The sequence below is a fragment of the Eucyclogobius newberryi genome, unplaced genomic scaffold, assembly GCF_026437365.1.
Source record: "Eucyclogobius newberryi isolate DKJ021-1_F unplaced genomic scaffold, fEucNew1.0.hap1 SCAF_1, whole genome shotgun sequence".
Classification (NCBI taxonomy): Eukaryota; Metazoa; Chordata; class Actinopteri; order Gobiiformes; family Gobiidae; genus Eucyclogobius; species Eucyclogobius newberryi.
This window is the reverse complement of record NW_027315723.1, coordinates 31,872,156-31,895,513: the sequence shown is the minus strand read 5'-3', so window position 1 is coordinate 31,895,513 and position 23,358 is coordinate 31,872,156. Positions and strand designations below refer to the sequence as shown.

The 23,358-nt window shown below is 41.1% G+C and overlaps 2 protein-coding genes across 3 annotated transcripts; both read left to right on the top strand.

Annotated features, from left to right (window-relative positions):
• Positions 1 to 2,262: 2,262 nt before the first annotated feature.
• Positions 2,263 to 13,924, top strand: LOC140358786 (dihydropyrimidinase-related protein 5-like). The gene is made up of 13 exons (XM_072443837.1): positions 2,263 to 2,375; positions 2,486 to 2,635; positions 8,166 to 8,324; positions 9,348 to 9,527; positions 9,607 to 9,675; positions 10,036 to 10,080; positions 10,145 to 10,220; positions 10,314 to 10,470; positions 10,550 to 10,691; positions 10,946 to 11,088; positions 11,160 to 11,367; positions 11,885 to 12,056; positions 12,362 to 13,924. Exons 1-13 carry the CDS (start codon positions 2,265 to 2,267, stop codon positions 12,445 to 12,447), a joined length of 1,698 nt encoding a protein of 565 aa, XP_072299938.1. The 5' UTR covers positions 2,263 to 2,264; the 3' UTR covers positions 12,448 to 13,924.
• Positions 13,925 to 14,422: 498 nt separating this feature from the next.
• Positions 14,423 to 22,994, top strand: mapre3b (microtubule-associated protein, RP/EB family, member 3b). Of its 2 annotated transcripts, XM_072443877.1 has the most exons (9): positions 14,423 to 14,521; positions 16,340 to 16,404; positions 17,106 to 17,233; positions 17,309 to 17,454; positions 17,567 to 17,723; positions 17,867 to 17,905; positions 19,445 to 19,572; positions 20,797 to 20,949; positions 21,235 to 22,994. In XM_072443877.1, the coding sequence occupies exons 3-9, from the start codon at positions 17,113 to 17,115 to the stop codon at positions 21,298 to 21,300; spliced, it is 810 nt and encodes a 269-aa protein (XP_072299978.1). In that variant the 5' UTR covers positions 14,423 to 14,521; positions 16,340 to 16,404; positions 17,106 to 17,112; the 3' UTR covers positions 21,301 to 22,994. The 2 variants fall into 2 exon arrangements, with proteins under 2 accessions (XP_072299978.1, XP_072299984.1); XM_072443883.1 differs by lacking the exon at positions 17,867 to 17,905.
• The last annotated feature ends 364 nt before the right edge of the window (positions 22,995 to 23,358 follow it).

Below are 23,358 nucleotides of genomic sequence, written 5' to 3'. Positions count from 1 at the left end.
CTAAAATAAGTTATTGATTGGCCAACATTAAACACAAAGTGATGCTTGAATTGTGATATATATAGTGTCAAAAATAATAAGATAAGAAAACTTTTATTTGTCCCACAATGGGGAAATTCCAGTGTTGCAACACAGATTAGGCACAGAAGTAAATAATAAAAAAACAGATAACTTATAAAAACACTCTTCACACTTCTTATACTCTTAATAAAAATAATAATAACACTCTTATCTACAGCTGATATATGGACAGAAAATACATCTTTTGTTCTGGATATATTCAGTGATGATGTATATTATTTCACACTTTGTCATATTGATCTAAAGCAGCGTCTGGGGGAACACTTGGCATGACTCTTCTCTCCATCTCTCCATTCCCCTCCGTCGCTCTCTTTCTCTCGTTTTGTTCGCCTGAGGCCCATTGTGAGCACATTTCCCGCAGCCATCCGTCCGTGCAGAATACAAACCACCTCTCACTTATTGAAATGTGATCGATAATAACCGACTCTGTGTTTGAATGAGCGCGTGACATTTTATGAACATGTGACCTTTTTTGTCCTGTATTTAATCTGATTTAAAGGTCTCACCATCTCACTTTTCAGGGTCCGACCTCTGCTTGTTTCCATGGAAATGTTATAGCTTTGCCTGAAATGTTCCATTGTGTGACATTTAACATATCGACGTTGTTTGTCAATGTATCTTCTTTTGATGTGTCCAAATACCTTTTAAAGACAATTAGTTACTGTAGGATCTGTAATTACCTCGTTATAAGTGTAATATTCCTATAACAAGGTAATAACATCTCTTAACTTATTGTTTTCTTAAAGGATCTAAGTTTTGATCCTGTTTTAATTAGCCAAAAAAGAAAACAATGCATTCCTAGTGTGAGTGGGGTCATCCCTCCACAGATCTTACCTGTAACTTGGCCTTGTGGCGACATGGGTGTGGTTATGTTTAATGCAAGCAAAGCAATAACATCTCCATGGATACAAGAGGCATCGTGTATCTTTAGGCATTTACAATTCCATCTTTTGAATCGACTACTTTGGCTCAGTCTCTTCCTTTTTGAGTTCACATTTCAGCTCAGGCAGAATGTAAATTATAAATCTTCTCGTTTGAATATTTCATAGAGTGAGACAAACCTCTGAAAGCTCCGAGCGCGCTGAGGTCTCAGGGGGGGAATGTGTAATAAACTGTAATAAACTGTAATAAACTGTAATAAGCTGTAATAAACTGTAATACATGAGTGGACTTTAGAGCAGAGACGATCATGACTCTGCAGAAGAGCGTGATCAGAAGCGATCCGCGTGTGGGACGATTGTCAGAGGAGCTGCGAACGACTCGTTTACTGCCAAAACTGTTCCCGGCGTTGTTCATTTGGCTTTTGTCGAGTGACTGAATTTCGCTGTTTCTTTTTGACACAGAAGACCCGGAAAACGCAGATCTATGAGGCAGATTTCCACATTGATTTTGTTTGTTACTTTGTTTGGTGTTAAAAAAAAACAAGGAAATATGATGATGATTTCTGGCTTTTAATTGACCTCGTCTGGTCCAGATTTAGTCCTCGTCTTGTCCGGGTTTAGTCCTCGTCCGGTCCGGGTTTAACCCTCGTCTGGTCCAGGTTTAACCCTCGTCTGGTCTGGGTTTAACCCTCGTCCGGTCTGGGTTTAACCCTCGTCTGGTCTGGGTTTAACCCTCGTCCGGTCTGGGTTTAACCCTCGTCCGGTCCAGGTTTAGCCCTCGTCTGGTCTGGGTTCAGTCCTCGTCTGGTCCAGGTTTAGTCCTCGTCTGGTCCAGGTTTAACCCTCGTATGGTCTGGGTTCAGTCCTCGTCTGGTCCGGGTTTAGTCCTCGTCTGGTCCGGGTTTAGTCCTCGTCTGGTCCGGGTTTAGTCCTCGTCTGGTCCGGGTTTAGCCCTCGTCTGGTCCAGGTTTAGCCCTCGTCTGGTCCAGGTTTAGTCCTCGTCTGGTCCAGGTTTAGCCCTCGTCTGGTCCAGGTTTAGCCCTCGTCTGGTCCAGGTTTAGCCCTCGTCTGGTCCAGGTTTAGCCCTCGTCTGGTCCAGGTTTAGTCTTCCTCTGGTCCAGGTTTAGCCCTCGTCTGGTCCAGGTTTAGCCCTCGTCTGGTCCAGGTTTAGCCCTCGTCTGGTCCGGGTTTAGCCCTCGTCTGGTCCTCTGGTGCTACTTCCTAACACAAAACAAAACACGTCTGATTTAGCTGTTCCCATACAACCCTTTCATCAATGTGTACGTTTGTTTTTGCAGGACAATGTCGGCAAACGCGGCGTCCATGCGGATCCTCATCAAAGGAGGAAAGGTGGTCAACGATGACTTCACCCACGAGGCAGACGTCTACATCGAAAACGGGATCATCCAGCAGGTAACACAAACTCAACTCTGTTTTTCCAACCAGTCCGGTCATTTGTCAAGTCTTGTACGTTGTTTAAAGTCTGAACCCTTTGTCCAAATGCGTCTTGCGTCCCTGGTCAGGTCGGGAAGGAGCTGATGATCCCCGGAGGAGCCAAAATCATCGATGCCACTGGTAAACTGGTGCTCCCTGGAGGCATTGACACCAGCGTTCACATGGAGCAGAACTTCATGAACGCCACCATCCAGGACGACTTCTACAGCGGCACCAAGGTACAACGTTTATGATTCCCAGGCCACCGAAAAGCCAGCTAATGAAGCACAAACTGTTGTAAAATAGCAATATTCAACTGCAACGCACATAAACATACATAAAAAATTATAATAGTGGTAACTTATGTCTTTCCGTGTTCAAGAAGAATAAAGTTTATGTGCATTTTAACATGGATTATTCTCACATATTTCCCCAGACTGACGGAAACCATGCACTTTTTTTTGTTTGATCGCTTGACAACGGCAATTGTGTTGTCACGTGCAATAACTCATAATAATGACATTCGCACCGCACCGTAGCTTAAAATTGAGCTGGCAACAAGTAACTATGGTAACGTGCTCCCTTCGCTTCTCGGATTGTCGACGCTTTGACCCGGTTTGTGGTTCGCGTCGCTGTAATTACTGGGCCCAGCTGCACCAAATAAAAACTGGCACAAAGTCCAACATCTTCTCCGTCAATGTAAACAAACAAAAGCGTACAGTATTATCTTTTGAGAATAGCTTCAGAAAGTGGAGCCAATATTCAAACTCGAAGACGCGATTGTTGAGCATTTTAAAAGGCCTTTAAGTCATAAGATCGATAAGGCAAAATTGTGAACCAGACAAATAATTATTGCTATTAATTTGTTCAACATTTGTGGATTTTTAGTTTGGCTCGTGCTTTCAAACACAATGAATCGTCCATACAGTTGCATCGGCCCCGCCCTCCGTCTGAAAGAAATGACATCATCAAATTAGTGCTTGGACTTCGATAGTTGTCAGCAGTGTTTGTGGCGCTTTGAGGTGGACGTGCAGAGTTTAGTGGAGCTGAATGTCCACGTGCGTCGTCATGGTGCCCGTGCCGTAAAACAGTCGAGAAACAGCTGTCGGCAAACAGAGCAAAGACACGCCCTTCGACCACAACTGTTCCCGCTTTTCCCCTCGAATACTCTGCATGTTTTCCACCGTCCCCCGAGACTCACAGACCGCGGGAAGATTGACTAATTAGGAGATTTTGAAATATTAATGAATGAAGTCTTTGTCCCCGAAGCAGAGTGTAACCCAATGAGGATCTAGCTTTCTCTTTCTCTTCGGGTGTATGTTACGAGACTAAGAGTATTTGTTAGAGGTGAATAATAAATTGCCTGGATTCAGATATACATTTATATGAAATGCTTAAATCTTGCTGCAAAAGAGGAGACTTATCATGCTTTTCACCCCCAGGTACTTAGCATTGAAGTTTAACATAAGTAGATTGTCATTTTACATGTTATTTATTGTAAACTGCAATATTGATCTAAAACGGCTCAGTTCCATTGACCTTTTGTTTAAAACTGCAGAAGTGATAAGCCCCGCCTCTTCGTTGTGACGTTTACATATTTTTATTTTTAAAGTGACTTTGTGACATTTTAGAAAACAATTTTAAGTCTTTTTAAGAATCTCTCTTTTTTTTTTTAAATAATCACCACTAAGTGCAGGGTTGTGGGCAGGGATAGGGGGTGGGTGAAAACAGGAATTTTCTGAGCACTCTCAGTTACAGGACAATAACAGGATTACACAAACAGACAGGAACTTATCATAATACAACTCTGAGTAAACTAATGATGAGGAAACACACTAAGCATTAAGGCTAAAAGTCATTCAAGTTTGTGTCATACGTCCCCTTTAAGAACACCTTTGATTTAATGTGTTCTAAACCAGGTCATTTTACATTTGATTCTTCAATTATTCAGTCACTTTCAAACACACGGTCTCAAAACCTTCTGTGGAGGTAAATGATCTTGAAACACATTCCTTTCATGCTGTCCGAGGGTGTAATACATTATTTATTTAACTATAAAGTGACTTCTTTGAAATAGTATTGACTGAGGGACATAAATGATGTGTTATTTCTACTAAAATCTCTCTAGTTCTATTTCCATTGGTGAAAGAACTTCTAAAATATACTTGAGCAAAAGTACAGATACAGGGATAAAAATGACTCAAGTAAAAGTATCACATGGAAAAGAGAAGGTCATTTTGTTTTGACAGACGATGAGTGGGAAAAGGTGGTGAAGATCACGTCTGGAGGGAATTTTGTTGGAAAAATGTGTCACGTTTTTTTCATAACGCCGTGTCAAAGTGCCCATTACTCAAAAGGAAATGCTGACTGTTGAGAAACCGTGACAACCAGGAGGCAAACCACTATCACGCGTTTTGTCCTTTGTCTCAAATGTATTGGACTGAAATTAACAACGCACTGCAGACTGTTTTTGACATTTCCATCTCTCTGAACTTTAGAAATATGAACGTGTAACTATGTATTTGGGCCTCAGAACTTAAACTATACAATAAATGGATCCCTCTGGAACATACTTGAGGCAACAGGAAAAAAGGCAAGAACAAAGAAGCCGACTATGGACTGATATAGTGTCAGACTTTATTTGGTAATAATAATAATAATAATAATAATAATAATAATAATAATAATAATAATAATAATAATAATAAACACATTTGAAAGACTTTGGACGAAGTGGGACGTTTATTTGAAGTTAAAATGTCATGATTTAGTGTCTTTGGATGTTAAGTTGACGTTTATTTTAATTTTCACTCTCTGGCCGTGTTCTGTTCTTTTGTTTTGCCTTTATTACACAAAAAAAAAAGTAAGAACAAAAATAAAAGTATTTCACATTGTTAAAGCGTCAAATTTAGTGATCCCGATAAAGAATTGGCCAGTTTTTTGTTCAAAGGAAAAGACTGAATAAATAACTTATTTAATGCAGGCAGGAAGTCCCCAACAGAAAACCTACAGAAACGTACTTTACTTTTCAGTCCTGTTCAAAATCATAGCACAGAAAGTACATATGTAGTGTCCTCGAATGTAGTGAAGTAAAAAGTATCCTCTAATAATGAATGGCTGGTATCCAGAGGAATGCCAGCTGAAGTGGGTCGATCCCTGTGTGTTTGTGGGGAAGGGGGCTCACATGCCAGTTCACCCCTGCTCCCTGTCGTCCCAGCTCAGCACAACCATCACCACACACACACACGCACACACCCCGCTGCCATGGCAACCTGCCCAGCATAGCAGCGAAATGCCCCGCAGAAATGTAGCCCCCGTCTTCAGTCGCATACACGAGACGCCGCGCATTCAGAGCGGGCCGTTTATGTGGTAATCAGAGGCTCGTCCCTTAAACCGAGAGCACACAGTTTTATAAACGCATACAAACTTTTAAGACGATTAAAATGTCAAAGATCGTTACTGACACTTGAATATTCACCTGTTTCATATTCTTAATGAAAGCCATTTGTAAAACTTGAACAAAACAATGTATCTTACAAAATAATAGAGCAATCAATTAGTTTGTGAAGATAATATTGACTTGCAGTTGTGGTGTGTGTTGTCTAAATGTCAAGATTAGTAATTCATTATTATTATTAATTGATTTAGAGATTATTCATGTTACAATATAACCGTAAGGACTAAAAAATTGCAATAATTGTGACTATTTAAGAACAAAATTAAGTTATTTATTGTTGCATTCAGAAAGAAAATTAAGGATTTCACATTTGTTTTGTTTTTTTCTCAATAATCATTATATCATGATGTTTCTTCACAGTAATTATAACCCTAAAAGTTGATATCTTGACATTCACAGTGTTGTCACAGAAGCTCAGTACACAGTATTTGTCTCGTGACGAACACTGCATGATACTAGTTACTTATGTAGCAACTGCTTTAGAATCTAGAACTGTGTGAACGTTAAATAGTGCTTCTTTTACTTACAATACACATTCAGACCAAATCATGCGTGAATCGGCCCTTCTGCATGTTCCTGTCAGTCCATACCAGACCTGGGCATTTGTGACCCCAGGGGCAAGATGTGGCCCACGGCATGTTTTAATCCGGCCCCTAGAAAGATTTTAGTTTCTATTTTTGAACTGTAACGTCTGTCTGCACTTGTATCCTTAATAAAGATGACATGAAATTAATTAAATAATAGATTCAATAGCCTATATTTGACAGAAAAGTGATATTTTATTTGATATTTAATTTTTAAATGTTTTCTTTTTTTTCACACCAATGATCGCAGGCCGGCCCTCGGCTACTTGCCTGGAATCGAATATGGCCCTTGGAGGAAAATAATTGCCCAGTCCTGGTCCATACGCTGTTCTATATTTACATCTGAAGATTATTCTCATTATGACCGGCCCTTTTCCCCTGCACTTGCACTGTATATTGTCACAGACTTGTGCAGTGCCCTCCTTCTGTCTCTCACTTTTCTCCGGATTATGTTCCCAGCAGGAGGCCGGGCTCCTGAACAGAGTAACCCAGGGCTCGGGCTTTACGTGTCGCGTCTACGTTTGCTGTGGCACTTAGAGATAATGAGGGAGACCCAGTTTATGCAGCCCGACTAGAGAGACATTGCACTTCTAAAAACAGGCTGGACAAAGCTCTTCAACATCGGTATGTTAGCTAGCCCTAATTCACACATCAATGAGCTTTGGATAACATGCATAGATCATTTTTCATATTTATAGTTTTGATTTGATTTGGCTCGGTTCTGTTTAAAATGTTATGGTATTATTACAGACAAGAAAAAAAAAGAATCAAGTGAATGTATGATACCATGACAAATGCCCACCCGTCTGTGTTATTCAGGCTTGGGACATGGGGAAGTTAAATAGCCCTTTTTATCCGATTCTCATGTCATATTATAGCAACATTTGTCATGTAGTGAAATAATCCTTTGCATTGAGCCACAAGGACCAGTCAAAAACTACAAATTCCTCCAAATACTGAACGAAACTATGACTGAAATTAGCCACAGTTCTTCCACGATTAACTCTTTGTTTTCAGCGCATTTGCACAAACTCCCTTGTCCCTGCAACACGCCACTGTCGCCGAATCTTAGTTAAGGTCGTGCCCAGACGCAGTAAATCCCACAATCCCCCTGTCACCTCCGAGCCTGACACAAACGTCTCTCGCGTCCCGTCGCGCTGACGAGACCGCACGCTCGCCGTCCACAAATGACACACGAAGCCTGTTTGACAAGTCCGACTTTGCAGATGATGCGGTTCCCATGGCAACACGGCATCCTTTCATGCATGAGCCATGTGACGACCTATATATTTTCCTCCATCACCAAAAGGATGTGTTCAGATCCTGCTTCATTTTGCTGCAAACTTGTCATCGCAGCTTGAGCTCTTGTTCGTGTTGCGTTGGGATGAAGGATGGAGGGTGGGGACCTGCAGTATCGGTTGTCATGACGACACAAGGTGCACAAAAAAAAAGAAAAAATCAGCCGACCACTGCTATTATTGCATCATATTTATATTTTATCATCAGCAATATACTAATTTACAAGTGGTGAACATTTGAGGCGTTTGCTGAAACCTCGAAACATGACATGGGTTTGTGTTCTTTGGCGATTGTTCATTTTATTACGCAATGATGCTCTCTTTGAAAGGGCTTTTGTGTGAGTCTGTGGGACTTAATTGTCCTCCTTCCTAATCATCTCTCCCTCTCTGCGCTCCCACGTCTCACCCCTAAACCTCCATCTCTCCCCAGGCGGCTCTGATGGGCGGCACCACTATGGTCATGGCGCTGGCGCTGCCCGAACAACACTGCTCCCTGGTGGACGCCTTTGAGAAGTGCAAGGAGCTGGCTGACGCGAAGACGTGCTGCGATTACAGTCTGCACGTGGGGGTGACGTGGTGGGGACCCAAGGTAAAAGCGTCACAAGCATTCCATTACACGCATAATAACCTCAGAGTAGAGCTTTTTATTTTAAACATGTAAGTAAAGCTGCAGAGGCACTGTAAACTGGGTGAAATGTGACGTGACCTGGATTAAACCTTTGTAGATCTGGGTTAACACAGACTCATGCTCAGTGGGCACATTATGCAGACTAAATGATTCATTCAGCCTTTGGCTCAAAAGTCTGCTGCGCATCACTGGCCGTGTAACACTACTATGCGCCAAATCCGCTTATAGTATGGGGCAAACAGTGTAGTAGTAGTCTGAAGGCATCTGCTTCAATGTATTCCCTTCAATATACTACGAGAGGGGATTTTTCTGACCACCAGTTAATAAGACCACAAGAAATAAAACATATAAAACAGTCAAGACAACAAGAATGAATATATATATTTAGAAAAAGCCTTTATTAGACAGGACAGGAGCTCTGTCTAATGTGCACAGCCTTAAACTACTGCACCACCAGCTTGCACAATATTAACTCATTTCAATGAAGCTATTATACTCTTTTTAAACTTTTCCATGGATGCATTTAGTTGGTGTTAGCAAAGAGAATGCTGCGTTTGCAATTGGCATCTAAACACAAATGAAAACTGTGATACATAATTTGAATAATGACTAAATAGGTATGAAGTATGTCTCCTTTTTTGTTTGCTAGTATTGTATCTTCCGAACAAGGACTGACAGATGCTACTGTTTATGAGCTAAAACACGGTGAATGAGCTTTGACCTCCTTTCAGTGTTGCCTTCAGCTTTAACACCTTTCCACGACTGCACTATACCACTATACACTGTCTGCACCACTTTATTATGGTAAATGCTTTATGTGAATGACTGTTAAAAGCCACAATTATAGCTACAAGAGTATTTCCATAATTATCATCGACGACACATAAACACATTTAATTCTGACGTCATACGATCTCCTCTGATACAGAAAATAAAACATCATAGACAGCACCCTTAAATCCAATCTGGTCCGTATCTCTTCAGGTGCGTAACGAGATGGAGGCCCTGGCGCGGGAGCACGGCGTGAACTCCTTTCAGATGTACATGGCCTACAAAGACCTGATGATGCTGAGGGACTCTGAGCTGTACCAGACCTTGCAGACCTGTAAGGACATCGGGGCCATCGCTCGCGTCCACGCCGAGAACGGAGAGCTGGTGGCAGAGGTCTGTGTCACTACTGATCAATGGGCCCTGTACGTGTTCAATCAAACGATAATATTCATGTCTATTATATTATGTTTAGGGTGCCAAGGAGGCTCTGGAGCTGGGCATCACTGGACCAGAAGGCATCGAGATCAGCCGACCCGAAGAGGTAACGGTCCAGAATGTCTTTAATTGAAATAAATGCTTCAATCATTTTTAGCTTTTGTGATATGTGGGATTTTGGACAAGTTATGGAGATTGTACTGAATTAGATCCCAAGCCAAACATAGACTTACACTACAAACATAAAAAAAAAACACTATATCATTCACACAGTTCAATGTCACACACTTGAGGAATGGAAACATGTATTTGACTACTGTTTGGTCATGGTGTCAATAATTGTGAATTATCGTTAAATCATTAAGTAGTAAGTAAGAGTTAAATCTGAAATTGTGAAGCATATGTATGTCCTGTATGTCTTTTAATCTGTGTGAAAAGTGTTCTCACAGCGTTCCTTTTCTTACAGTTGGAGTCAGAAGCCACTCATAGAGCTATCACCATTGCAAACCGGGTATGTTTTTGTTATTTTACCATGAGATAAGCGGATATAGAACCCAATACTGTTGTTTGTCCAGGCTCACTGCCCCATTTACCTGGTCAACGTGTCCAGTACGTCAGCTGGAGACATGATCGCTGCTGCCAAGATGCAAGGTAACACATGTCTTAAGTATGGGGCGGTAAATAAACCATTGTACAGTTGATGGCGGCCCACTTTGAGATGATGTCTTGCTTTGGTCATTTCAGATAAAGTGGTCCATGCGGAGACCACAGTAGCTCACGCAGTACTGAGCGGGATGCAGTACTACCACCAGGACTGGGTCCACGCTGCAGCCCACGTCCTGGTGCCTCCCCTGCGCATCGAACCCAACACGCCTAACTATCTCATGGGCCTGCTGGGAAAGTACGGTCTACAATATCACAAATATATAGATTTACTATGTTTTTCTTCTACATTTTTTAAACGTATCCCTTTGTTACAGCGATACCCTGAGTGTCGTGGCATCAGAACATCGTCCATTCAATGTAAAGCAGAAAGCTCTTGGAAAGGAGGACTTCACTAAGATCCCTCATGGAGTAGCTGGAGTCCAGGACAGAATGAGTGTCATCTGGGAAAGGGGAGTGGTAAGTAAACATGCATTTCTAGGAAGTATTTAGTATTTTCCGGACTATAAGTCGGACCTTTTTTCATAGTTTTGGAGCGACTTATATGTGATATTATTTGTTATTTTCACACTTATAACCGCATTTCATACTCCAGTGCAACTTATATATGTTTTTTTCTTCTCTATTATGCATTTTTTTGCTGGTGCGACTTATGGTCCGGAAAATACGGTAGTATAATGTGGATTGTATTTAATGTGGAACTCATCCTTTAGGTAACAGGAAAAATGGACGAAAACCGCTTTGTGGCCGTCACAAGCTCCAACGCTGCCAAGATCTATAACCTGTACCCACGTAAAGGACGCATCATCGCCGGCGCTGACGCTGACGTGGTGGTGTGGGATCCAGATGCGACAAGGTGAGCAATGACTTCAGTGCGCACACACGATTCGATTCTGTTTCGCTTTTAATCGCGTGGCGTCTTCGCAGAACCATCTCCGCGAGCTCCCAGGTGCAGGGCGGAGACTTCAACCTGTACGAGGGCCAGCGCTGCCACGGCGTGCCCCTGGTCACCATCAGCCGGGGCCGCTTGGTCTGTGAGAACGGCGTGTTCATGTGCGCCGAAGGATCCGGGAAATACTACCCCCAGCGCATTTTCCCCGACTACCTGTACAAGAAGATGGTGCAGAGAGAAAAGGTCACCCAAAACCCTATTGCTTATCGTCAGTGATGTGTTTTGGTTGTAAACGGCTGAATTCAATGTTAGACGCAGCGTGGAGAGGAAACCAGAGCAGTCTACAAATAGCCACACCTATAAAGACTGCACAAAATGATAACAGCCGAATGTTGAGAGCATTTCCACACTGTGAACATGTCTGTCGAGCTTGACTTGGCGTTCTAAAGGAGTTCTCATATTGGCTTTCACTTAGTGCTTTGAAGCTTTCCTCCCCTTTTGCTGCCAAACCCTCCTCCTCCTCTTCCTCCCGCTACAGTTTCATCTCAACACTAATTAGTACATTGTGTCAGACCACTTTTCGTCTCTCTATTTTTACTTCATCAGCTGCACTACTTACGATTACTGTCTCAGGCTTTGCAACGTGAGTTCGGCAGTTTGCATGTGAGAAAGTGTTTTGAACAGCCTTGGACCGAGAGCTGTGGCTCGTACATACAGCGTGCTCAATAATCCTTTTACACCGTTGCCATTGTTGTTGCAGACCCAGGTCTTTAAAGGGGTCGAGCGGGATCCGTACTCCGGCGACGTGGCTAAGATTACAATCACGATGAAGAAGGAGCTCGGTCTGGGCCCCATCGATGGCGAAACTCCCAAAGGTGCACGAGCGCACCAAGGCGTCCGGGACCTCCACGAGTCCTCTTTTAGTCTCTCAGGTCGGATTTTATGTACATTTTGATCGTACATTGCATCATGACCACTGACGGATAAGATGGGGTGGTTACAAAAAGGCAAGGGTTTTGAGTAACAAAAAGCTGATGAAATGACTGGATAAACACCTAAATTATCCACATAGACAAAAACACTGTGTTGTTCTCAGTCTGTTGTGGTTTTTATTTAAAAGGAACAATAGTAAAATGGCCATGGAAAGACTTTGGGGGCGAAGACTGACATTGGACTGATAACAGACTCTTTGGTGTTGTTTATCATGGTGTAAATGTTTGTATTTTACATCTCTCAGGATCTCAAGTTGATGACCACATCCCCAAGAGATCCTCGGCCCGGATCCTGGCCCCTCCTGGCGGCCGCTCCAGTGGCATTTGGTAATCTGGTCACGGAAATCTGCAACTCCGAGCTTCATTTTCTTTGTTTTTACTTTCGAACAACCAGGGAAAACTGCACTGATTTTCACCAGAATAGAGCTATGGGAATAATATATTACATGTAAGATTAACTGTGTAATTGGACTATTCAAACTTAACATAACTTAACCGTCTTAACTAGAATGTCTAGTTTTGGTGGTTCGCTAAATTCCTCGTATCAGGAAATTACTAAATATAGACTAACATTTAAGAAACCAGTACAGTTTTTAGTGGTTTACAATGACATAATGTTGGAATAATGGATTATTTAAGTGTGTAATAGCCCTGGAAACCTTGATCTAAGTTTTAGTCCGTTGTGTATACATCATACAGAGCACATTAGGCATAACCGCTGTGGACTTGTATGGAGATTTTGTGAATTATGTTTGTGACTAAACCTCCCACTGTGCTCGGCGTCCCGCTGCACTACGGGCCAGTCTGACAGTGTTTTTATTTACAAATGATCTCTACCTTGTGGTGATGAAATCCAACTGCTTCAAACACACACATTTATGCTCTATTTAATTTAGACTTGACCCCCCGCAAGCCTCACACATTTGCTGCTTGACAATGAAGATGTTTATATCATGCATATCCTCTCCACCTCCCTGATGTTGAAGCAGAAGTGGAAGTATGTGCAAATTCTGTCTTGTGGACCGCATGATGCTTGGCTATTCAGACCCTGTAAGTAAAATATGAACTTTGTAAGGAAATAGTGCCTTCTTATTCAGAATCGGACAGAAGGTGTCAAAGTTAAAAGCGTGTGTGTTCCCAATTAGATGCTGCTAACACATTTAACATATCATTATGCACAAGTTAGCAGTATAGGGTCTGACAATAGAACTAAAATGTACAATTAAAAATATGTTGATTTTGTCTGTAGCGACAGATTGTGAACAATTGGGACACGTACTATCATGTAATTAGTCTTAATGATCCTGTTTTGTGCAATATGCAGCACTAGAAGTAGCACCAAATGGATTCACAGTATAAAAGCAACACTGTGTTTGGATATTTATAAGGGATTACTGGTCAAGTCTCCACAGGCAGAAAGATTGAGCTGCACAGGTGAAGACCGCTCCTCTCACCTCGACTGTCCTTTCAACCTACCAGTATTATATTTATGTGTGGTCATTTGTTTGTGTATATTTAGGATCTTCGTATTTTAGTTGAAAGAACGTGCCAACATGACTCACCGGTGCCACATTAACGCTGTGCATGAGACGCACCACATACTGTCAAGAAGCGTCATCTCTTTGATCAACAATGGTGCTGTTTTTTACTATTACCTGACATGATTTTACTGTGGATGAATTTGTTGTTTTGAAGGCATTGACTGCTCGGTGGCTGTGTTTGTAGACTCTTGTTGTGTTGGGCAGTAAAAGTGTTGACTCTGTACGTGGCTGCTTGTTTCTTACCACAATTAAACAGTATGAAACATGTTATTGTGTTTTTGATGTTAATGTACACTTAAGTTATAATACATTAAATGGCTCTACTTTGAAAATTATTATATTTACATTTCAGTAAGTTTTACCTGAATTATTCACTTGAAGTTCATATTTACAATTACATGCTACACTAAAACATTTTGTGAAATAATATTTTAACATCATAAAAATACACACTACAGGAACCATAATATATGTTCATCAAATGTATCAGTTACAGTTCCTATGCTGCGTTATTAAAAACAGAGAAAACAAAGCAACAATCCCCAAATGCTAAATAAACAGACAAAAAGGTCAATAGTAAAGAAAAAACATAGCTACACTACACTACAAATAACATGACTTTAAGCAGTACATTTGAAGTTAATGGCCAAACATGGTTCGCCATAACGACGGACACAACATGGCTGTTCGAGGATTCTCAGTTGCACAGAAAGTCTAACAAAACCATGCAACTGTGGCGCGCATGCGCAGTGCGCGCGGCTTATGTCTGGCGCAACTTGCTGAGGTAAGAGTCGGGTTATAGCAACAGAAAGCATCATCTGAACAACGGGACCGCGGCGAGAGGCAGACTGTGGACACACTTCAGTAAGTTACACATCTGCCTCACTTAAAATGTCTTCTTTTACTCTGTCAATATTGTTTTATAGTCACTGTATTATTTTATGTCTGAAAGAAATAGTTAAATAGCACGCCGCGGACTAGTGCAGACCGCGCTGTCATTCAGTGTAACGTGCCTGTGTTTGAAGCCGCGGCCTGCAGAGGGGGTCACTCCTGCTTCACCCTTATCGCACCGGATACTCGCTCCGAGATTATTTACACCGACATTTCATCTTAAAATTCAATATACAAACACTATTTGTGAGCACAAATATGAAGCTTATCCATGGAAAAATCCATGAGGCAGCGTTAGCAATTAGCCAGCAGCTAACGACACAATACTGAGTCTATGGAGCGACCGTAACGGACTGGCACCGGGACGGCACCGGACTGAGACCGGGACTGGCACGGGACTGAGACCGGGACTGAGACCGGGACTGAGACCGGGACTGAGACCGGACTGAGACCGGGACTGAGACCGGGACTGAGACCCGGACTGAGACCCGGACTGAGACCGGACCGAGGGGCTCAGGGACCACAGTGGGACGAGGACAAGGGGCGCACTGCAGCACACACTTTGTACATGTTTGTTGAATTCTTCTGCGTCTCGTGGCGCGTAACATCGTGATATTTGTGTTGATGTTATTGTTGATTGATTGATTTAATTTCTCTATGATGGTCATGTTTAGAAGAGACATTTACATTATTGTTTGCGCTGCAAATATTAATAGAGCTCAGTACATTTTGTATATTTATATATACGTCAAATGACTGCATACAAAAATAAGAGGATCACATAAAGTTAAGCTTTGACAATGTCCAAAACTTGCTGAGTCAAGAGGTCAAGAACTTTTGATTTATAGCAATTTTGCTGTTAAATTAGTTGAAAACCTGTAAAAAGTACAATAAAGTCAGGGATGAGTGAATTTGAACAGAGGAGTGACTATCATTACTGCCTTATAACTATTAGCACCAGCATTAAATCATCTCATTTATCACTTAAGCTATATTTATGTAATACTACAATGTGAACCAATAAATATTAACAAGAATGAAATCAAATTAGATCAAATTTAACTTTGTAGACTCTGTGGAATATCCATTATTAGTATTATTTAAAATATGTCATTGTTTTTATTGTATTAAATCAAATAAACGCACACATAAGGGTCTGATTTTTATATTTATTAACATGTTTGCGTTGGGTTGTTCTTCATAAATAGTTAAATGCATCTCAACATTTCGGTGCATTTTAGTCATTGTTTTTTACAGTCTTCAGATCTATGTTCTCCAGACTCTGAATACTAATATTAAAGTATAAACTGTCGTTGCTTGTCGTATCCAGTGCTCTTTGTGGAGACAGGAATTGATAGCTGTGTGCAACATCCTGTAACTGTTTATGTTGGAGACTTTTCGCAGGAAATACTGTAGACTTGGACTTTAAACCGTTTGTGTCGTTGTGAAAAATCCGAGCTGTGATTTGTGGTTTATTGGATAACGTTTGGGGGGACTTTGGCTGCCGACATGAGCTGTGATGAGTTACAGCGTGTTGAAGCTGGAAGAGGATTAGCGGAGGCAGATTATTGAGCCAGTGAACGAGTGACTGTGGGGCCACTTTTGGGACTGCATTTTCTTTCACAGTCATCACATTTTCCAATCGTTTATGTTTCTGCTTTTTGAAAGGTGTAAAAAGTGTTATTGCACATGCTTTTATTAATATCACATTACGGCAGTGTTTTTCTATCTGTAAAATATGAGAAAATAGTCCAATGTTTTCCACTTGATCTAATAAATGCGTTTCCCCAGGTTTGTTGAAGGTGGCTCAGCACAAACCAGATCATAAAGTTTTCTCTTACTCTAACCAAGAGCAGGTGAGTGTGATATTGTGCATTTCTGTCTGTAGATTATTACCTAATTGCTGAGTTTCAACTGACATTCCAAAGGCCCATATTATTTAATAGAGAAGGTGTAAAATTATTATTGATTATATGCACATTTTCAAGTTCAGGCGCCTTTTCATTATAAATGATCAGGTTCAAATATCAACTTCCTTTTGGATAGTTCTAATGAGAATAATATAAGATGAGATAAGATAAACCTTTATTTGTCCCACAATGGGGAAATTCCAGAATGCAAATACAAAACACTGGAAAAAATTGTGAAAGTTATAAAAACTCAAAGATCACGCTACAGTCGACAGGATAACAAGGTTTTGTATTATATGAAATATTATTGAACCATTTTAAATGTTTATTTTACAAATGTATGGAAAACAGTTATGCTAATGAGCTTGTAACAGTGATTATACAGATATAATGGTCATTATTCTTTAGTTGTTCTTGCCTAGCCGTGATGTTGGTTGAATGACACGGAATGGAAACAATAAAAAAATATTCAACCATCAGTTCTTAGACATATTTATTGTGTTCTATGTTCTTAGAGGAGAAAAGGGCATTTCTCATGTATTTTTGACTCTCACTGCTAAAATTCAGAATGCTGTGAATGTGATGGAAGCAAAAACCCTTGAACAGAACTTGAATATTGAGCTTGTTTTTGTCTGTGTGTGTGAAAGCTCGAGGATGGCAGTGAATGTTTATTCCACATCTATGAACGCAGACAACCTGAGTCGTCATGACATGTTGGCCTGGGTCAATGACTCCTTGCAGGTCACATGCACAAAGATCGAGCAGCTATGTTCTGGTAAGCCTCCCTGTTGTGTCAGTCATTATTTACAACATTATGTATCGTTTATTCTGTGATTGTGGGATCTCTCAGGCGCCGCATATTGCCAGTTCATGGACATGCTCTTTCCCGGGTGCATACTGTTGAAGAAAGTCAAGTTTAACTCTAAATTGGAGCATGAATACATCCACAACTTCAAGGTCTTACAGGCTGCATTCAAAAGAATGAACGTTGACAAGGTGAGGGATTTGGTGCTAGTAGTTAGTGTCTTTACCAATAAATCTTACACGCCCAAAAATAGAGCTGTGAACATTTGTGTTTGTACATCACTATCACATATATTTCTCGCAGATCATTCCTGTGGAGAGACTGGTGAAAGGAAAGTTTCAAGACAACTTTGAGTTTCTCCAGTGGTTTAAAAGGTTTTTTGATGCAAACTATGATGGGAAAGAGTACGACCCTGTTATGTCTCGTCAGGGCCTGGAGGCCTCGCCGCTGCCCAACCCAGGTACACATTGACTTTATAAAGATTAACTTAAGTCAGAGAGCTCCATGACTAGTCCCTGATATAAAGTAGTTATTGTAGTGATGGACAGTCAGGGGTGTGTCACTGTGTTGCTCATGTTCATGTCACGTCCCGCTCTAACCCAGGTGTCACTCATCACAAACCTAAAAGACCATTTTGTCCAGGTAACCACTGGCAACCAGCATGTCTGTGTGCAGTGAGCACTGCCCATAATAATGATGGCGTATGGTTGATGTTTTTATGACAATATAATTTAGGCAAGTTGGTCATACCGACTTGTCAATGCCTGATCTCGTCAGATGAAGCTAAGCAGGGATGAGGGCTGGTTAGTACTTGGATGGGAGACCAGTGGCATGCCAGGTGCCACAGGGGGGTGGTAGTGCACACAGTTGTGGGGAATAGCTCAGAGCTCCTTAAAGTGAGGGCGCTGTCCCATTGCACGGTTCCCATCCCATCCATCGTCTCTCTCCCTTCGTCTTCTTCTTATTCTGTTACTTTTAATGGCGGTTGGCAGCCAACTGAAAAGGTGCATTTACCACCACCTACTGTAGTTGTACGTCTTCAAAGTATGTGTTTTACCATTTAAAAAAGGAGAGAGTAAGGGAGAGGGAAAAAGAGAGAAAGAGAGAGAGAACGAGCTAAATGCTCATTTCTGTATTCTTCTTCTTCTTTAGTGTTTTATGGGGGTTGGTATCTATAAAGTGTTACATTACTGCCACCTACTGTAGTTGTATGTCTTCTACGTACGTTTTACGCTATACTGAGGAAGAAAGACAGAGAGAAAGAGAGCCCTCACACTTTTTGAATCTTGTTGATTTTAAAGGCAAAAAAAAGAAGAAAAAAAGTCTAAAGAAAAAAATCTAAAGAATAAAGTCTAAAGTCTAAGACATACAGCTAAGATCAAGTGTAGTGTAGTGTAGTGTAGTGTTGTATAGTGTTTTGTAGTGTAGTAGGTGGCGGTAATGTAACACTTGGATACCAACCACCATAAAAAAACAAAGAAGAAGAAGAACTCGCTCTGCTTCTGACCCTGACCCTAATTGATCCATGTTCTGACCGGTCTTCTTCTTCTTCTTTGGTGTTTTATGGCGGGTGGTATCCAAGTGTTACATTACTGCCACCCACTGCACAAAAAAAAGCATATGCGAAAAGAATGCGCGTGCATTCGATTCCTTTCTGCTTTGATTCCATGGGCTTTGAAGACAATGAAACATAAACGCAGTGAGACCAAAGCAATGGAAGGAGTACTTTTACGGACTACGACAGAGTCTGAGGACTACGACAAAGTCTGAGGAATAAAGTCTGGCGGTAATGCAACACTTGGATGCCAACCGCCATAACAACAACAACAACAACAACAACAACAACATAAAACGTAAAACACATACTTTAAAGACGTACAACTACAGTAGGTGGTGGTAAATGCACCTTTTCAGTTGGCGGCCATCCGCCATTAAAAGTAACACAACAATATATGTAACTACAGTAGGTGGTGAAAACATAAAACACCAAAGAAGTGATAAGAGTCAGCACTGTGCAGAAAGCAGTCTGTGTGACAGTGGTGGACCTGCAGTAACATGAGTGCGTTTTCTCTTTGAAATGCCAGTAAAACTAGGAGCTTAGAAAAACCTTCAGTAGGAGCTAGTTGCATGTGATTGTATAAGCTTGTGAACCACTGCTAATGTGTGTCTTTGTGTATTTAGGGCTGATGAGAACATCTCCCACAGGGCCCAAGTGTGTGCCTCCTCCCCAGAGGCAGATAGCAACAGCTCGCAGGCCTCCAGTTACACGCAACGGAGGAGACGCCGAGCTGGTGGAGCTTAACCAGCAGGTACTGCCACAGCATGTGTGGGATGTAGAGATATTAGGGATGGGACCATTCTCAAAATGGTTTAGAATCGTTTGATACCAGTGGTTCAATCCGACTTGTTGGGTTGGATCCTCGTGTGTCCCTCCATGTGTTGTGTTGTCATTTTGTGTTGTCACAGCAGTAAACAAGTAAACAGCAGACTTACTGCAGCTATATTCTAAGAGACGGGTTTTGTCTTACTCTTCTTATTTTACGTAAATCAATCCTGGAATTACTCAAATTGAGACTATGATCAAATGATCAAAATAAAGAAAATGCTACGTATTTTATTATCATTATTGTCGTTTGGTCAAAACAAAAAGTGCTCCAGATCCAAGCACGAAACAAAAATAAGAGATACAGATTTGATTTGACCAGGTGTAAGCAGACGCCAAGGCTATTGTGCCTACCCTTCTAGTAAAATGCACAAAATGGTAAGATCTGATTATATGTCTAATAACCTATGATAGCCAACCCGCTCCTGATGAGACAGGACACATTTTTTTCAATTATTTAAAATTCAGAGCTATTGTCTCATCATTTAACCAAATAAACAACAAACTCTTGACTTAATTGCCTATTCACCTTATTCCACCTCGTCCATCTTTGCCTCTTTTTGCCACAGATCACCGTTCACTTAAGTGGAGAGCGAGGGAACTGTCTTGCAGCTTATTATGCTATAAAGTAGATTGATTTATGTAAAATGTCCAATGTTCATGTGACCAACAAGTCAACACTGCACTGACTCCCTGAGCCTGAAAACGACTATTTAGTCGGCAGTCTTGCGATAACTAATACAACCAGAAGGATTATGTCAACTTCCGGAATAAGTAGGCCCAACAAATTCAACATTATATTAAAATCGTGACCATGTATTGAGATAAGGATCGAATGTCACAAAACTGTATCCTCCCCTGCATTTATCTGTGTTACTAAACCCAGCGAGTTGGAGCGAGGGGGATCTGAGTGGACTAAACATAACTGTTACCTCTCTTTAGGCCTGTAACTGCTCTTAGAATAACTGCACACATGTGGGAACAGGCCCCAAAGCCCGTCTTATCTGTTTCTATGACAAAAGACAAATCATGCCAGCGTTAGACTCAAATCTGAACGATTCACCGTAGTCTAAATAAAAAACAACACACTGCAAATACTGTATGTTCTTTTGTATGAAGTACTTTTTTGTGTCTTCATCTTGCCCCAAAGCTTCTGGACATGAAGCTCACTGTGGACGGTCTGGAGAAAGAGAGAGACTTCTATTTCGGAAAGCTGAGAGACATCGAAGTCATCTGCCAAGAACACGAAAACGAGAGCAGCCCAGTCATGACTAAAATCATAGACATACTGTACGCCACAGAGGTAAAAGCATCACACTTTCACTGACCGCCCTGGCATTTCAGATTGTATGAAAAGTAAGCACAGTTGGACTCATGTTTGACTACAGATAATTTGTTGCATGATTTACTTATACTTTGACATACCACTAGAGGGACTCAAACGTCATAGATGAGTAATAAGTACTGGTGTTGTAATAAGTGTGATTTTAGTTTTAGTATTGAAAGACATGGAAACATTGTACTGTGATGTATTATAACAAAGAATACTAAATAAATAGAATACTACCTGTGACCTTTGCTTTTGCAGGAGGGCTTCGCGCCGCCTGAAGATGAAGATATTGAGGAAGGCGCTCGAGACCCCGACGAATTCTAAACTCCTTTTACCATCACCCTTCAACTCGTTACTTAAATAATGTCCCATTTGCTTTACTTTTGACACGCCACTCCCATTTCTGCCCCCCCCCTAACACGAAGCCTCTCTGACAACGGGAACTACACCCAGGCCTGCGTGCACAAAGGCTTTGGCTTAACCTGACTTACTGACATGTCGCTGGAGTAGACAGACAGCTCGTGTGGTTTTAATTTATAGCTTTGAGATTAATATGAATCCTGCACTTTTGGCCCGGAGCCGTCTGTGTGAAGAGATCCGACGTGCAATTTCTTATCGAAACATCTGGGTTTTCAATGCGTGTGAATGCAGGACTATATCAAATTGGCTGTTTTCGTCTGCCTCTCTAAACACAAATACAGCGAGGACAATAAGTGTTTGAACGTCCTGCGATTTTCAGAATCAGAAAGGGGTTTATTGCCATTTGTCGATGAACAAAAGTTCACAAACATAGGAACTGTTGATTTGGTGCAACACAAACAACAAACACTTTATACAAGAACGGCATGATGTGTACATTCTAAGTAAAATATAAAGTCAAGTAGTGCAATAGAAGTGAACAGTGCAATGAGTACAAGGTGCTTAAGCAGTGTTCATGAGTCCAACGGCAGAGGGAAATAAACTGTTCATGTGACGGAAGGTTCTGGTCCGGATGGACCGTAGCCTCCTACCTGAGGGGAGTGGCCTCCTGCCTGAGGGGAGTGGCCTGCCTGAGGGGCGTGGCCTCCTGCCTGAGGGGAGTGGCTCTAATAGTCCGTGTGCCGGGTGAGAAGGGTCGGCTGTGATCCGACCTGCTCGTCCCAGAGCCCTGGATTTTGCGAGAGGTCTGAAAAGTGTGAGAACTTGAAAATCGCAGGGTGTTCAAATACTTTCCTCACTCTATCTGTTACTGTAGGTAAGACATTGAAATGTATCTGACCTAAAAACAGAACTGTCCCTTTAAGGAAAAGGCACAAATGTGCATATATATTTTCATCAAACCCACAGACATCACAGACTTTGAAGAGCTTCTGCATAAGCTTGAGGTGAACACTACTTGTATGTACTTCATCAACTCGTCGTACCCAAGGATTGCTCTTATACATGCTTGTATATGAGACAGCATGATGTATTTATGTTTTATTTATTAATGATTTTTTTTTAATTTGGTTTACATACTTTCAGAAAAAAATATTGTTTGGATTTGGGAAATTTGAAGTTCTTGCACTTAATGTAGCGAAATAATTTGAAAATAGTTCAAATACAGTTCACTACGTGTCAAATGTAGTGGCTAGCTGCAGCCGGAATGATACAGGAAGATGCTATTTTATATTTTATAGATTTGTTCTAAAGGTCTGTTTTGTATTTGCATTGAATTGCTCAAAGATGAAGTTGCAGGTTTCACTGAAAACGTATTTATCACACAAGCATCGGGCTTAAACAATTGTTTTGAATGAACAAAAACAGTGCAGAAAGACAATACTAAGTACTAATGTTTGACTGTGTTAAACATTTTTGCTGCTATGTCGTGTTTTATTGTATTTAATTACTTATCGTCATATGTTGCCTAGCATTAAAACAGCACATCGTCAGCAGGGCTGAGCTTCATATTAGAAAGTTTGTTTTGACAGCCTCATGTTAAACTTGCATCATTTGGAGAAACTGCTGGAATGAAATAAAGTTCTAAAGGTTCAGGAAAATCACTATTGTCTGTTGTGTCATATGAACCTTTTCTGTATTGTCATGTCTGATGTAGACCTTGCCTGGGATTCAGAATACACACTTTTAAAATTATTTTTGGAGAGATCATTCTGGACATTTCAGGAGAGTATTTAGACCAAATTGTTGTAATCGCTAATCTTGAGTTCATCCAATGTTCATATTAATGACATGTGTTATATAAGGATGCTATGTCCATGAGCACCTTCATCAGTTAAAAATGTCTTACCATGGCAACCATGGACCATTGAGCAGCAGTGAGAATAGTTGCTGGGGTGCTAAACGTCCATAGAGATACATTTGTCAAAACATTGTTAAATGCTATTAAAGCTATGGAGTAACCTG